The sequence below is a fragment of the Pterocles gutturalis genome, unplaced genomic scaffold (assembly GCF_000699245.1).
Source record: "Pterocles gutturalis isolate BGI_N339 unplaced genomic scaffold, ASM69924v1 scaffold12570, whole genome shotgun sequence".
NCBI lineage: Eukaryota > Metazoa > Chordata > Aves > Pterocliformes > Pteroclidae > Pterocles > Pterocles gutturalis.
Window position 1 is genome coordinate 7,261 of NW_010140996.1, and position 16,166 is coordinate 23,426.

General features: G+C 39.0%; 1 protein-coding gene across 1 annotated transcript; it reads left to right on the forward strand.

Annotated features, from left to right (window-relative positions):
* Positions 1-1,404: 1,404 nt before the first annotated feature.
* On the forward strand, positions 1,405-15,417 carry EPAS1 (endothelial PAS domain protein 1; the record flags this gene model as incomplete). The annotated part of the gene is made up of 10 exons (XM_010083878.1): positions 1,405-1,511; positions 6,598-6,745; positions 7,504-7,712; positions 8,037-8,224; positions 9,113-9,223; positions 10,940-11,424; positions 12,521-12,644; positions 12,734-12,851; positions 13,369-13,554; positions 14,304-15,417. Coding segments are annotated over 10 exons (1,828 nt in total), but the record flags the coding sequence as incomplete, so codon positions are not given.
* Positions 15,418-16,166: the final 749 nt, after the last annotated feature.

The following is a 16,166-nucleotide window of genomic DNA, read 5'->3' on the forward strand; positions in this document are numbered from 1 at the left end:
AAAGCTGACTCAATGCCTTGGCGTTCAAACCATACACAAAATAGCTCCATCTTATGCGTCTTCCTTGCTGGAGGGGGATCTGGGAGATGAATGCCATGCTCTTGCTCTATTTGTTTTACAGTATTTACATGTCTGTCTTGTAAAGACATGCTTGTGTCTGGAGGGCTGGGCCAAGGCTGTCCTTCCAGGGAGTACACAAATCTGGGGATATGTCTCTTAAAAGTAGCAATGCCACTCATTGAATGTGGTAGGGGCAGATAAAGCCTTTCCAAGGGAGTTAGTTAGAAGGCATAAAACTTGGGCACTGCTATTGACTACAGGGACCTGCTGCAAGATGTGACCATTCCTTGCAAACCTCCTGGCTTTTCAAGGTTTGTGACAGCTAAGCAGTCGGCTTTTACTTGTTTCTGCTACTGCTCTGTGCTACATAACAGGTTGTTATTGCAGTTTAAAAGCTAGGAAAAGGCATCCAAGAGTGCTGTTAACTTGGAAAACAGGAATGTTTCCTTATTTTCCCAGAAGATATGATATCTTGACTTTTGAATTATTTTTTTACTAACCACGTTTCCTGTAAAGTTGCGTGTGATGGTATTTCAAATTGAATTTAGAAAAATAGAACCCTTTTCCTCCACCCCCTCATTAGAGAAAACCATCTGCACAGTTTGATGACCTATTTTCATTTATTCAGGAACTTGTGAGAAATCCTGCCTTGCCCAAGTACTCAGGCTCTTAAAAAAGTCTAGTTTTTGAGATCATAGCTTTCTTTGTGTAAAATCCTATTTAGTTTGTGGATTAGTCACCCAAGTAACCTAATCCACATGCTAAAGTTCTCATATAATTGAGAAATACTAAGTAGAAGAGCTGATATTTTTATTTTAACTGAACTTAATTTCTCACCTTGCATTTTTATTTTATTAAATGCAATACCCAAAGTAGTGATTTGGCCCTTTAATGTATGTTTTTTTTAAAAGTACAAGTACTTTTAAACCTGATGGTGCTAAACCACTACCCCCTTCAAATGCATTTAATTTTGAATTATGGTAGTTGTGCGTTTCTGCATGCAGTGGACAGCTTGATAACGTTGTCAGCAAGGTTTTCCAGTTGAGACCTTCTGTAAGAGATACTGTGCAATAGGCCTGGGAAAATTTGCAACACACATAATAACACCCCTAGGAATTTTTATTCCAGTAGTAGTAAAAGGCAGTCTATTCCGAACATGGAAATATTTCAGAACATTATCAGAAGTCCTCTACAGCTTCTAATGTATTTAGAGGTTCAGAATTTCTCATATTGTGGTTTTCATTCTGTTAGTCTAAGGACTAGAGCTGGTAGCTGTCCTGCACATGTAAGCATAAGGGTGAGGTGACCCGAATTTTAAAAATATTTGTTTTTTTCTTAACCTAGAATAACAGAGTTGATTGGATACCATCCAGAGGAGCTGCTGGGCCGTTCAGCATATGAGTTCTACCATGCCTTGGACTCAGAGAGTATGACCAAGAGTCACCAGAACTGTAAGTCACATTCTTATTTTTCTTCATAGTTTGCACATAAAGCACAGCTTGCAGGTACCTCAATAGGTAGTTGAAAATACAAATGCACTTTGTGTGCAGATATTCTCTGAGAACAGTATTTTTGCTTTGCAAGAAAGCTCACAGGTTACCATGCTTGTCTAGCTAAGACCTGCTGCTGCTATTTCCAGACATCTGATTTTTGCCATAATTAAGACTAAACTTGGATGGTAGAGAAGGAGAATCACTGTCTCTCAAAGGGATAGTACAAGGATCAGCTGAAAATTTGAAAAGCTGAGTTAGGCAGTGCTAGCCTGGTGAAAAGTGCATTTACTGGTGGCATTATCCTTCCAGTGTGCTGTTGGGCTCAGCAGGAAAGCAGCTGTAAAGGGTAATAGGTAATATTCCAGTGTATTTTTGAATGTATTCTTTCTGCTACCAATTAACAGCTCTCTTCCCCACCCAAAACAGATGTGCAAGGAGACTTTTGAAAAGGGATATTAATTATACAAATAATATATACTGCCAGGAACAGCTGCTGCTTTTTATTCTTATGCCTATGTGAACTGTCAGTTGTAGCTGTTTGTAATGTAAAGTACCTGAATTATTCCAGGAGCAGAGATAGAGATCAGATCCAAGATCTGCTCCCTCTCTTCAGCAGGCCACATAGTTACACTTTTTCTCTCTCTCTCTCTCTCTCTCTCACATAAGGTGTCTTAAAATTATTGTATTTAAATCTTTAGTCTTTGTCCTTAGAGTTGGCTCTATGGCTGGAAACAGCACAGTGCACTCATGTACAAATGACATTTCCTACCCTTGGCTGTTACAGCTACTGAACAAGTGCATGGGAGAGTTCTCAGCAACATATCACTAAAATGTCTGCTGCTGTTCTTTTTGTAAAAACAAAGCAAAGCTCCTAGAGACTGGAGTCCACAAGCTAAAAAACAAAAATATCCCACCTTGTAGTTACTATGATCAAGGTCTCTGTCCTCAGGAAAAAGCCCATGACTTAGGTCATGTCTGTAAGGAATTGCCCATCAAGTGGACATACAGAAATATTTCTGTACTTCCCAAAGAAAAGTAGCAGCAAAGAATAAGTTTCTGACCTTAAGGGGAAAAGGGAATATGTGTTAGCTCTGATGGCAAGGATTCAGGACAGCTCTGAGTTGAAATGTTACTTGAAAGAATGTTTGGCAGTGATTAAAGCTGTGTGCTGTAAAACTGTATTGGTATGAATCATCCTGTTTCCAGAGCTGCTTTAAAAAAAAAAAAAAAAAAAAAAAAAAAAAAGAAAAAAGAAATCGCGCTATACTTGCAGAGAGTTGTCTGGGAATGTATTTGTTAAAATTGTTTCTTAGGTAATGTGTTCATGCTTGTAACAGTGAAAAGGAATTAGTGACATTTATAGATAGGATGTCCATACCCTATGCTGGGCTATCAAGAGGCACCCTGAGAAATGAGTGGGTATGCTGCACTGTTGATTTTGAATCATTGTATTGCATTTCTAAGAATGGGACAACACTGGGGAGGGAATGAAATGAGACCTGGCAGTCTCTTTGGTAACAGGAATGAGAGAGCGAGCCCTTTTTGGTTGTCCCTATCTAGTTAATTAAATGAGACCATTGAGTTGGGACTTGTCCATGTAAAGCTAGGTGGAAGGTTTCCAGTACCCATCTTGACCACACATTGATGGAGGTTACTCCTCACTCTAGCAATTCAATTCACCTCGTGTAGTGCAGAGTTAATGTCTAGATGCCGTTTGTGCCTACTGAAAAGGGCCACGTCCTACAAGTTTTCGCTGTTGGGCATGAGGTCTGATCGAGAAGCAGAATGAAAGTCTAGAAGCGTAAGTTAAACCAGCAAAAATGCTCGAGGCACTGTGCGTTACACAGGTTATAAATATTTAGGATCAAAGTGTTCCATAGTGTTTATGATAGCACAGGATCAGCATGGATGATCTTTTAATGTTGGAAGCACAGGACTAAAATCTGTGCTGTGTTGCTCACAACAGAACCATCAGTTTACATTACCAGCAAATTTGACCTCTCTAGTTTTTCTAAGATAAATACTTTCCATGTCTTCTGGGACAGTCAGGCTTCTTACCAACTCAGAGAACAACTGGAAAGGCAAAGTAACAGCAAGCTGTGGCTTGAGAAAACACACATAAGCCCTCCGATAGGTTTCATAATGTGTGCCATTGAGATAGTCTAATGCATAGAGTGACCAAGCAGGTATATAGCTTATACACAACTTACTAGTTCTTCTAGCACATAGCTATGCAGAACTTAGGAGTTCTTCCTGGCCATGTTAATTTATACATGGAAATATCCACCTTAAAATTAATGTTCAGAACACTTGTGTTTATTAAACAATAATTTTTATTAGAAATAGGCTATGTATAGAGTATGTCTTAATGCAATAATACAGTCACCAATTCTAAAAGTGCCAACCATTTAGTGTTATAAAGATGGACAGGAAATAGAGGAAGGAGACTGAAGTTTGAAGAGAGGGAGAAAAACCTCAAATGAGTCTCTTGGTAGAAGCAGAAGTCCTTTCCTTTTCTTCCTTCTAATTTAGTGAAAAATCATGCTTATTGCAGTTTTACTTACTGTACTGCAGTTTGTTGATTTTTTTTTTTTTTTTCTTGAGGTGAAATAACCACCTCACATTCAAGCAAGCCACAATAGTGTTTGTGTTCTTGGCTGGAATTATAGTTGCATATAGAGTAGGAAAATTTTAATTAGTCACCATCAAATGGAAGATTAGAATGTGTTTGGCAGTATTTAGCATATCCAGTTTTTTACATGTTATGCAAGCAAGATGAAAATCTCAGTCTTGTTACCTAAATCTACAGGAAAGATTGACTGCAGAGCTCTTTTTCCAATTCGGTGATTAATAGTCTATAACCGCTTCCATCTAGAGTGTGGTCTTGCTGCCATTTAAGCCAATGGGAATTTTGCTGTTGAATTCAGTGGGGAGCTGAATGTCACCATCTGGGACCTGCCACTTGGTAGTACATAGCAGAAGTTCGACAAGCCTTCCAAGTGAATCATGTTGCTCAAGTGTCTTTCAGCAATTAAAAAAAAAAATTGGCATTCAATTAAATTCATACTTGCCTCCCCTTTTCTCCACTCAAACATAAGGAATATAATTAGAGCCTATTTCGTTGAGATGTTACTAGTTCTTTAAAGATACAGGTAATGTATACTTTTTTAAAAAAAGTGAGAAGTTCAGTCTGAAGGCAGAACCTTAAATGTAGTGTTAATTACAAAGTCAGCAGTTACAAGTGTATTAGTAATTTATGAGATTACCCCACAGAGGGATTCTACTGTACTTTATTATATCAGAACATGACATGCTTTGAATAATAATAAAAAAAAAGATTAAAGCAGTAAAAAGCTTCTTTGTAATGTAACAGGCGCCCACACTGTGACTCTTATTGATGAGCTGATGATTAGGAAGCAGTATAATTATGTTTCACAAGCAGAGCAGAACAGTCCAGTCACTAAAACGCTTTGAAATGAAAGCCTTTTGATTTTGTTCCACCAGAAGTATTTAATCAATAAAAGTAATGTTCTACTTTGTCTAAATAAATTAAATGAAGGATGATTAAATACTCCTAGGAAGAAAACAAACAAACTTCAGAGATAGAAGGATAAACACAGCAACAATTATCTGCAAAACAGTTGTACAAATCCAGGCCTGTGAAATGCAACATTTATATGGTGGCAATGTAGGAGAGACTTGACAATAAATAGCTTGTGTTAATGACCACACTCACAAGGAATTTTTCTGTACAAAGACTGCAGAATCAAGTTTCCAGCCTTACTGAGTCAAATTACATTTTTTTTAGGGCATTAGTTTGATGCCATACTGTCTTCAGGCATAAAAGCTGTTTACAAGGGAAGATTGCCAATGTGGTCAAAGGTTTAGTTGAGACAGTTCCCACTTTTGCTACTCGGTGCAACTATGTCTGCTTATAAATACAAACTCTCATTAATATGAGTATCACTTGCATACTCCAGCCCTAATTTTATTTCCATTGATCAACAATATTTTTCCTCAACTGACAACTGTGAATTGCATAACAGTGTTCATTGCTTTTAGGAAAGGATTTACAACAGACAGGGCATCATAAAACTTTACATCTCAGAAGTCCAAAGCTCCATACTGAAAACTTATTCTCTACAAAATACTGGGGGGTGGGGGAGGAGGTAGCTACAGGAGATAGGATTTCACCTTTCAAACATCTAGATGAAGCTTTAAACCCAAGTTGTACTATTATCAGTTTATTGATTGAGAAACACAGGTCAGTTAAAAAAAAAAATTAAAGTTAAATAAACATTTGATTTGTCACAAGGGTCTTGGTTCCTTCTAGGCTGCCAATTTCAAGCTGCTGCAGAGGAACAACACAGTTCAAGCAGACAGAGAAATACAGTAGTTCAGCTTTCTTTTTTCTCCTAGGCAAAACAGTCCCATTTACTGTTCTTAATTTTGATACTTCTTTAAGAGTGATATTAACTTCTTCAGCCTCTTAAGACCAATACTGTGCCAGTGATACCTTCACTTTGTGTTGATATCTCCAGCTCCTAACTCTAACTTATAAAAAGAGATAAGCATAGATTTAAACTGTGAGATTTTTTTTTTTAAATTTTTTTGTGAGTGTAGCTTTCAAATCATCTGACTCTTGGCCTTATCCATCACCTAAATAAATTCACTTTTCTACAGATCAACTTGGGAGCCTAAACTGAGGCACTTCTAGAACAGGGACTTTCAAGAAACATGCAGCAGGCATTAATTCGGGGAGCAATTAGGATCTTACATTAAATACAAAAAAAAAATCCCAGACCCTGATATGAATACTCGGACCATCTGAAGAACTCAAATGGCATCCTGAGACCTCAAATTAACAGCCCCTTTTATATTTAAAATGGCCACTTTTCCCCAAAGTTAAGCATTCTTGCTAACAAATGTCTTAGTGTAGTTTTGTATAATGAAAACTCAGAAGCAGGTTTATTTAAAGCTAGTGTTGCATATTGTGTGTTCTGTCCTGCCTCATTATTTATATCTCTCTGCCCTCTTTTCTCAGTGTGTACAAAAGGTCAAGTAGTGACGGGCCAGTACCGTATGCTTGCCAAGCACGGTGGATACGTATGGCTGGAGACTCAAGGAACGGTGATTTACAATACACGCAACCTACAGCCTCAGTGTATTGTCTGCGTCAACTATGTGCTGAGGTAAGTTTTATGGGACAGAAAAACCATGTACGGATTCATGTGCTGGAAGAAATGCAATAGTCAGAGGAACTTTTGAAGGGTCTATTTATTCAGTGTTGTTATTTTGAAATCAGTTTAGTCATGTCTGTTCAGTCTTGTTTACTGATGTTAGACATCGATGAAAAATGTGGCATGCCCGTTCCCATACACACTGTTGAAATACACTACGGCCTGTCTCTTCTGCAGAGTGTCTGCTCTGCTGATACACCAGAGAATCTGTAATGAAGATTTTGTTGTGTAAGACAACTGCTAATACGTTTTGCTTTTCTAATGCTGTGACAGGGAGATAAAATTAAGTCATAATTTTATCTTCTGTTGTTAGGAGAAGCTCTTTTCTGCCTCAAAAATCAGTCCAAATCAGCAGGTTTTGCCTCTGTTTGGCAAAACTCAAGTATTTTTGGTCCTAGATGGGGCTAAAATAGGAAATGCTTATTTGAGTGATAGTCTGGGTCATTATAGCCTCAACTACATCTCTTTAAAAAGCACAGCAGCAAAGCCCCGAGTATTTCCACAGAAGTCCTGACCACACTCTCTGCATCATCTGAGATGGTGGTGCTCAGCAACGCTGGAACCATGCCTTGCCTGTCGAGCCTGGCAAGCAACTAAGAGATGCCAAAACGCTTGTACAGGCCCAGCTTTAGAGAGTTTGTACTGCCTACATTACCCACGTCTTTTTTTTTTTTAGAGTGCAAAATACCTAAAACCTATTTTCTTGTTAGTGAAATTGAGAAGAACAATATTGTGTTCTCCATGGACCAAACGGAATCACTCTTCAAACCTCACCTGCTGACGATGAGCACTGCCTACGAGAGCGGCATCCCTGGCCCAGACAAGAGTGACTTCTTGTTTACTAAGTTAAAGGAAGAACCAGAGGAACTTGCTCAGCTGGCACCAACACCTGGTGATGCCATTATTTCCCTGGATTTTGGTTAGTGTTTGTATAAATAATTTTTGTGCAACAAAGAACCACGTATGAGCGTACATTTAGAAACCTAACAGCCAAGGTCTGTTTGCTGTGTGTACAAATTAGGAGTAATGGTTATAAGAGCCCACATGCTCACACCAGTGGAAAATTTCTGTGAATGAGAGCGGAATCAGGCTTTCTTGCTGACTAAACAACATGCATTAAGTCTATGCCAACTCATTGCCACGGCAACTAGGAGCAGTGTTTACTTTCAATGAATAGCTGCAATTATATCATAACACAGCACAACCTAAAAGCATCCATTAATATTGTTAAAACTCCATGCAGGGACACAGAACTTTGAGGAAGCCCCTGCCTTCACCAGTGCTGTTTTGACACCAACCAAAGCATCACCAGCGGAGGTGAAAAGCCACACTGCTCAATGTGAAACACTGACAATACCATCCTTTACAATGCCTCAGATTGCACCTGGCAGCAGTACTCCAAGTGCAAGCAGCAACAGTAGCTGTTCCACGGTAAGAAGAGCTTTAAGTGAAAATGCATGTTATATTTTGTATGTAAATCCCATCAATACACGTAGATGATGTTTTCACGTTAGCAGACCTATCTTATTGCTTACTAGCAAGGCCCAGTGTACCTGCATCCCTCCTGTACCGTGTGTAGCTTAAGCATCAATAGCAAAAACATCAAATGGGAGCTATATCCTCCCTTTACATTGAAATCTTAATTTTCTCCCAGATGTACCTATAAAACAACTAGTAGAAAGAACATGCCACCATCCTTCATGGAGTTAGCCTTAAATAAAAAGCCCATGTAAAATGGTGTGGTCACTAGCAACATTGCCCCAGGCCCATACGGCCCCTTTCTGTTTGTTAACTAGAAGCTATAGTCTCTAGCCCTGAAACTTTACCCTACTCAGACTTTTGAGTGCAGCTCACTGCTCAGTTCCTCACTGAAAGAATTAATGTGCTTTCAGGGCATTGCCCGCAAGAACTGGAGCCACTCTTAGCCAGGCTTTACTAGAGGATGTCAAATTTTAATAAAGACATTGAGGTAGTGCTAATCGTCTCCCTTCTTGACACGAGTATTTATTTAACAGTATACATCTCATGTTGCTGGTCTGATTTGCCAAAAAAACCCCATTTAAACTAAGATGACAACTAGACTCCCCTATTGGGTGCCTTTGTTAATCAGTGTAGCTCTTAGATTTTGTAGTGACAAGTAATCTTGTGTTGGAGAAAACCACATGCTAGCAGTGGACAGTTTTGGGTTCCAAGGACACTATATATACAGCTTGGTATCATTGCTTGATCTGTTCCTGAATAGCACAGTATAAATTGCATGACACTAAGCCAATACTGTGGTTGTCTTGCTGCTTATAGCAAATTCTTACTTCTGTGCAGCCAAGCAGCCCAGGAGATTATTATAGTGCTGTGGATGAAGATCTTAAAATTGAGGTGATTGAAAAACTCTTTGCCATGGACACAGAATCAAAAAGTCAGTGCAACTCTCAGGTAAGGAAGTAATGTCTCTTCCAAAAGCCATAAAAATCAATTCCCTGCAAGCAGGTAGTACAGATGCATCCTATATGTGCAGATATAGTAACATACATGCAAACTGCATTTGCACATGTACACCAAAACTTTGATGTGCAACACTAACAAAAATACACGCTTTCAAAAGCTGGCATGTAAGTGTCTCTCCCTAATTCTCTGAAGCAACCGCCTTAGGATGTCACTGTGGTGGCACTGCTAAGAAGAAAGCAGCAGCAGAGAGCTTTCAGAATTTGGACACTTCTGTAGACTGGATAAGGAATACAAGCAGCGGCATTTCTTTTTAAATCTGGCCTCATGACTAGCAAGTAAGCATCCTTTCTAGAACAAAATATAAATAAACTAATGCTTGCAAAACCTCAAAGTGAGAAAGAAATGCCCCTCATAGCACATGCCTCCTTTAACTAGAAAATGAAAACTCTCATTTTGGATAGATTCCTCTTGTCTTACCTCTTGGAGGATTTCAGAGAGATGTGACAATTACTTGCACATAAAGTAACATAACGTATCAGTCTCCTGCATGCTAATCAGGGTGTAAGCGTAGAAATTCCCTCTATAAATAACTCTCTTAATTCTCCACTATTGTAACACTACATCAAACGAATAAAAGCTGTAGGCCTGATTCATTCCACATAACTTTAGGTACTTAATTGAAATGCCTTTGTTTAGAGCTTATATTTCTTACTAGTTAAGAGAAAGGAACAGGCACTGCTGGCTGTCAGCTCAGACCTTATACTTATCTCCTTCTATTAATCCTATGGAAAGTTTGGGGGGATCTGGCCTCAAATGAAATGCCTCAATTTGCCAGTGCAATTTGAAGACTTGCTAAGATACAGGTGTAGTCCATATCCTGAAGAAATTTAATCTCAGTTTGGACACAGAAACAGCAATGAAAGCAATAGAAAGAGTGGACAGATAGGAAAAAACACAGTTCAGGATCAAGCTCAGTGCAAGGCTTGACATGTGCAACATTCAGTTTTGTCAGACTCAGCATCTGCTTGCACAGGTGTGTCCCACCCCATCAGCAGGTTTTTGTGGTGGGGAAGAATGAGCATTAGAAAAGTGCCTGTCATGAGCTGACTGGTGGGCCAACGTTCATTTCCCTCTCTGTTCAGCTCTGGTCAAACACCAAGATAAATGAATTTAAATATGACTAGTTCTCCAAGGGAAGGAAAAAAAAAAATCAGATTTAAGTGCAATACTGTCCTTTCAACTACATTTTTGTAAACTTGTGCATTTTAGATGGGTTTTTTTTTTTCATGTAGCTCTATTATGAGAAAGCTGTGTTTTCTATTTTAGCATTAAAAAGCCTGAGGTTGAACTGCATGCCACATGTTGTAGAGTCTTGGCAGACAAGTTATTCAAAGCTTGATGAAACACAAGATCTAATTCAGATCACTGTGATGTTGCAGGCTGCATGCAAGCTGCTTTAGCAAATACTGCTTATCTGGAAGATTTTTTTCTTCAGTTTGTTGTCTGTCTTTGCTGCTGATGATACAATGAACATGTATGCTAGTTATAGAAATAAGACACCTTTAAATAGGAGCTGTCCAGTTTCACGTAGGTAAATTTGGCATATAGTCATTTTTCTCAGCCTCACATATACTAGTATTTCATCTCACAGTTAACTGCCACAACTGTTATTAACTTTTAGTTTCTTACTTTATTTTTGTGCAGACTGACTTCAATGAACTGGACCTTGAAACCTTGGCTCCTTACATTCCTATGGATGGAGAAGATTTCCAGCTCAGCCCAATCTGCCAAGAAGAATGTCCTCTCTCGGAAAGTGCACAAAATACCCAGCAGAGTCTAAGTAGCATGAGTACCATCTTCCAACCCCTTGCTTCTGCTTCACAGAATCAGTTCCTCCCAGAGAAATACTGCCCACAGCTATCAAATAAAAACATTAACCCTGGTCATGACTCCCTGTCATCGGTGTTCTTCAACAATGTGACTAGGTCATCGCTGCCACCGTACTATGACCAAGCCACCACTCCCCTGTCTTCGATGGGAGGAAGACCAAACACCCAGTGGCCACCTGATCCCCCATTAGAATATGTTCCTGCTACATGGAGACTCAGGGATAAATACTCAGGATCCCTATCAAGTTCCCCTTCAGGGCCACCAGTACCTTCTCCCAGCATGCCCATATATAAAAAAAGGTAAGAGTTTTTGGGGTATAACTATGTATTTCACTCAAAACATTTGGGGGCATGGTGGGGATGTCATAATATTGAAAAACTTTTTTCTCAGTTCAGCTGAAATAGATGTTTTGATACGCATCAGACAGCACTTATGGGGAAATTAGTGTGGTGCTCTCCCAGCAACAGTCACTCCTAGGGGAAGCAGAAGTGGGCTAATTTTTTGCTGCCTGTAAGGTGCATGAATGGATTTCCTGCTGGTCACATAAAGATTACCTAATTAATTTTGCAAAGCCTGCTTGACTTTATGCAGTTATAAAAAAAATTATGAAAGGGCTTACTGGTCCAGTGGTAGGCTGGGACTCAAACACTTTCTTATTATGCCCAACAGAAAAGAGGGGAGAGGGAGGGATGACAGTACATTAGTTGTTGATATATGTAAACATTACAACAAAGATTTGAAATTACAGGGTTTTTTTCTACAGCCCTTATTTGCCTTGATCACTTTCTTACACATGTGAGCAGCATGGGATGAGATGTGGATCAGAGGCTACAGTCCTAGAAGTTTCTCTGTGGTTCTTGGGTAGCATGCAGAGCGTGGGTCTTCAGCGTTGGTCATGCTAAAACATTCAGGAAGTACATAAAATAGCAATGGTCATTTTAAAAACATGTAACTGTGCAGTTTACCTGCAGTTTGCTTTCTGGGATTTCTTCTTGTTGGCAGAAATACCGGTGTCTGAACATACATCTGGAAAGAGAGGGTTTGTCCCCAAACAGCAACCTGTGTATTCATGTTCAGTATGCAAAGCAAGGGCACAGATGTGGCTCTCAAAATCCTGGCTTTAAAAATCATTACTTTATTTTCCACAGCATTTTTATGTCTGTCTGGAGATTCCTAGAGGCTGTTTCTGCTAGACTTTCATTAGTCTTCGATCCTAAAAGTAAAATTTTCAAAAGCTTATGGGATGACTAACAAAAGGAAATAAAAACATTTGTTTGAGGTCTGTCCACTGTAATGTGTCAAAGACACCTTAAATGAAAAAAGAATCGGTATAAGTGAACAAGATGGTTGAGATTTGCCTCCCTGCTCACTCACCCAGAGATCTTTCCTCCACAGGGCCCTGGATGCTTTTGGGCAACGAGGCATAGATATAAACCCGGCAAGAATTGCTCTGTCTAATAGTTTAAAACTGAAGCGACAACTGGATTATGAAGAGCAAGCGTTGCAACAGCTGAGTGGGGTAACCATAAGAAATGCATCCCCTTCACAACTTTGGACTCACCATGGTCATCAGTGTGATTATTCATTTTGCTTTTATTCACATTCTAGGGAGATCCATCTGTCATTAACCCAGCTCACCTAATGTGGAAGAGAATGAAATTTCTCAAAGGGGAAAACTGTTCCTTGGTTACAGAAAAGAAGTCTCTCAGCACAAGTGTTCTTACTGGTAAGACAAAAGAAAGTGGTTTTGCAACGTTAAGTATTGAAGCACAATTTTAAGACAGGCTGAATAGATCAAAAGGAAATGTAAATAAGCTCTGTAAATATCACAGTAAGCTAAAATTAAAGATCAGGTTGTATCACTTAAGAGCTGGACACTTTAAGGTACATTTGTTAACTACAAAGTAGATGGTTTCATGTATGTTCACACCCTTGCCTTGGAGGTAGCAGAGATCAGCTTAATGGAGATGGGTTTACCTTGTGCTGATCCAAGGTGTGGACATCTCAGAGCTCAAACTGATGCTTTTTCTCTACAACATTTTGTTTCCTTACACAAGCATATCGTGGGTGCAATACTGCTCCTAGAGCTTGTGCTGTTTCTGGACTTCCTTTGTGACAAGGTGTCAGTATGCCTATGCTGTGTGACTGTCACACCGAGGATCACTTTGAATTAGTAATATCTACTGTAGTTATTACAGTAGCTTAATGTAATTTAACTTTTTTTTTCCTACTGTGTAAATCAGATGAATTTGTCTGTAACTCAAGAGGTCTGAGCCAATCAATGAATCAACTGCAGCAGCAACAGCAGCAGCAGCAACCACCCACGTGTGGCAACCCTGGTGAGAATTTGAAAGCAGGAGCATTTCTCCCTCCGTTCTACAGTTCCCATTATCAGGACTATACTGTCCAGGCAGCTCATAAAGCATCAGGTAAGAGCTGTCAAATACAGAAATTCAAAACTGTTGGTATTTAGTTGTAGTACTTATTCCATGAAAGAAAACACTCAAAAAATAGGGAGGAGGATGATAAACCAAGAACCAAATAGATATTGCTTCATAGAACAAAAAAACAGTTCTGTTGTTTAGTATGAAAATGTTAATGTTTACATTTGTAATGTATGAGGAAAAATTATTGTTGCCCTTCATTTCAGTTAAACTTAGTACATTTTTACCTTGGAGGACTAGTTGTCCTCCATCCATACTCTTGTCCTGTGATGGAATTGATTGAATTGTACTGAACATCATAACATCAATGTAGCATTGACATGGGAGGTTTGTAGGTTGGAAGCTTAATATGTGCTTTCTAAGAGCTGAAATAAGTAATTAAAGGGGACATATATAGGTGCCTTTTAATATATAAGGGGAGTGGATGTCAATTTGGAAACTGTGTTGTTTACTATAGCTTTCCTCATCTGCACCAATATAATTTTTCTTAGAACAATCTGAATCGGGGGTGGAGGTGAAAAACTGCACCTGTTTGTGTGACAGGCTTGCAACAGTTTAAGGCAGAGCGATGCATAGGTTTGCTCTGAAACCTGTAACTGCTGGTGGTTTGAGGCATATTGACATAAATACAAGATGAAATTATAACTGGTATAAACAAAAGAGGGAGGAGAGTAAAGGCCTCTCTCTGCCTCTCTGGTCTCAGCACTATGACTTACTTCACTAATCTCTTCCAGGTCTGACCAGTCGTCTGCTGGGGCCCTCCTTTGAACCCTATTTGTTGCCCGAGTTGACAAGATATGACTGTGAGGTGAACGTCCCTGTTTTGGGCAGCTCTACGCTTCTGCAGGGCAATGAACTGCTCAGAGCGCTGGACCAGGCAACCTGAGTGATCCTGCAATATTCCGTGGCCTGTACTGTTCAAAACAGCTTCAGTTTTTAAATATATTTTTGCAAGTAGACAATTTCTAATACCAATACACCTTTGCAGGATTTTACGTAGATATTTTACCTGTCCACGTTACCAAATAGTGGCCTTTTGAAGTTACTCACTTTATTATTCATAGTAAATAAATACATCTACTGTATTTTCTCTATTGCAATTAATTAAAATGTTGTTTAGAGAGTTTGATTACCCTCCCCTTATCTCATTACCTGTAATTTATACTCTGAAATTTTCTTCAAATTTCATGCTAATAAAAAGCTGTGGTATAAATGCCTCATCATGTGATAACTTTGGCTGCAGTACTGCAAAGATTTATTTTTATTGCCAAAGATGAATGAAACAAGTTTTGTCTCCAACCACAGTTTCTGATCTGCCAAATTGAAATCCTTTGAGTCTTTCTGTTTTCCAGCATTTATGGTATTGTAACTTTAATAACCTTTGTAAAAGCATACTAAGGAAAACTCCCAGCCTTACACCTGTCCCCTTCCCTTCCATTTTTTTTATACACTTTGTTGAAAGAAATGTGAATGGTGAACTGCAATGTTTGTGGGTATCTGTGAAGGTTGCACATTATAAGCTTTTTTCCTCAGAAGGAAGCCACATTCTCAGCTGCCTTAACCTGGCTTAGCTCTATAGCCACAGGAGTCCTGCAGATTTACCCCAGTGGAGGATTTAGACCTGTGTTTTCATTTGTGTTGGGGTTTCTTGTTTTGGTCTTTGTTGTTGCCTTTTTTCTTTTTTTGCCCCCACAAAACAGGCTTGTTTTGGGTTTTTTAATGTCTCTCTGGGTCAGTTGTTAATCATCTCTTGGTACTTCTGCTATATCTAGGACACAACAACTTTTAAGAGCTGTTTCTGCTAGAACTAGTATTTGTTATGGTGTTGCTGATATTTTGGGAATCTGACCAGTGGCCGGTACTAACCCCTCTGATTAATGTTAGCCTTTTTCATTTTGCATGCTAGCTAGCAATATAATTGCAATATTGAATCATTAAAAACTAAAAGTTAAAGTAGTATTTCCCAGCATATTAGGCTAACTCAGTTGTTATAAGTAGACAAAAAGAATTAAGGATGGTGTAGAGAGATGAACAGCTGGCAGGCAGGTCTCTATCATTTTTACTGGCCTTACAAGCCAGACATTTGCAGAGCTCCCTTCCAACTATCAGTAGTTGTCATGCACATATTTTAAAAAATAAGGCTTTGAATGCTTTCAAAGACAAAGCAATTTGAAAATATAAATTACAACATATTTAAACAGCAAAAATGTTAAAGTAATAAAAGGCAGGTGAGCAGTTCTGACTTTAAAATAGATACAGACCTAGGTATATGTTGGGATACATCATCTTGTTTCCTCCACTGGTATAAATCATCGTAGCTTCAATGAAGAAAATTGAACAGTGGCAATGTACAAAAGGGGAAAATCTGGCCCTGAAACTTAGAACAAAGATATATTCTTTTGAAACTGCTGATTCTGCTGAAGCCTGGTTTATAAAATTGCTTTCTATCATGCACTGACACTTGCAGAGAGGGAGCCTTGTGTTCATTGAGCACTTCAGAGTTCGCTGTGTTGAGCGAGTCTTAACCACAGATACTTGGAAGAGCTGAAGATATTTTGTGTTATTGGTACATAATGTGAAAAAACGATAGTCCCTAT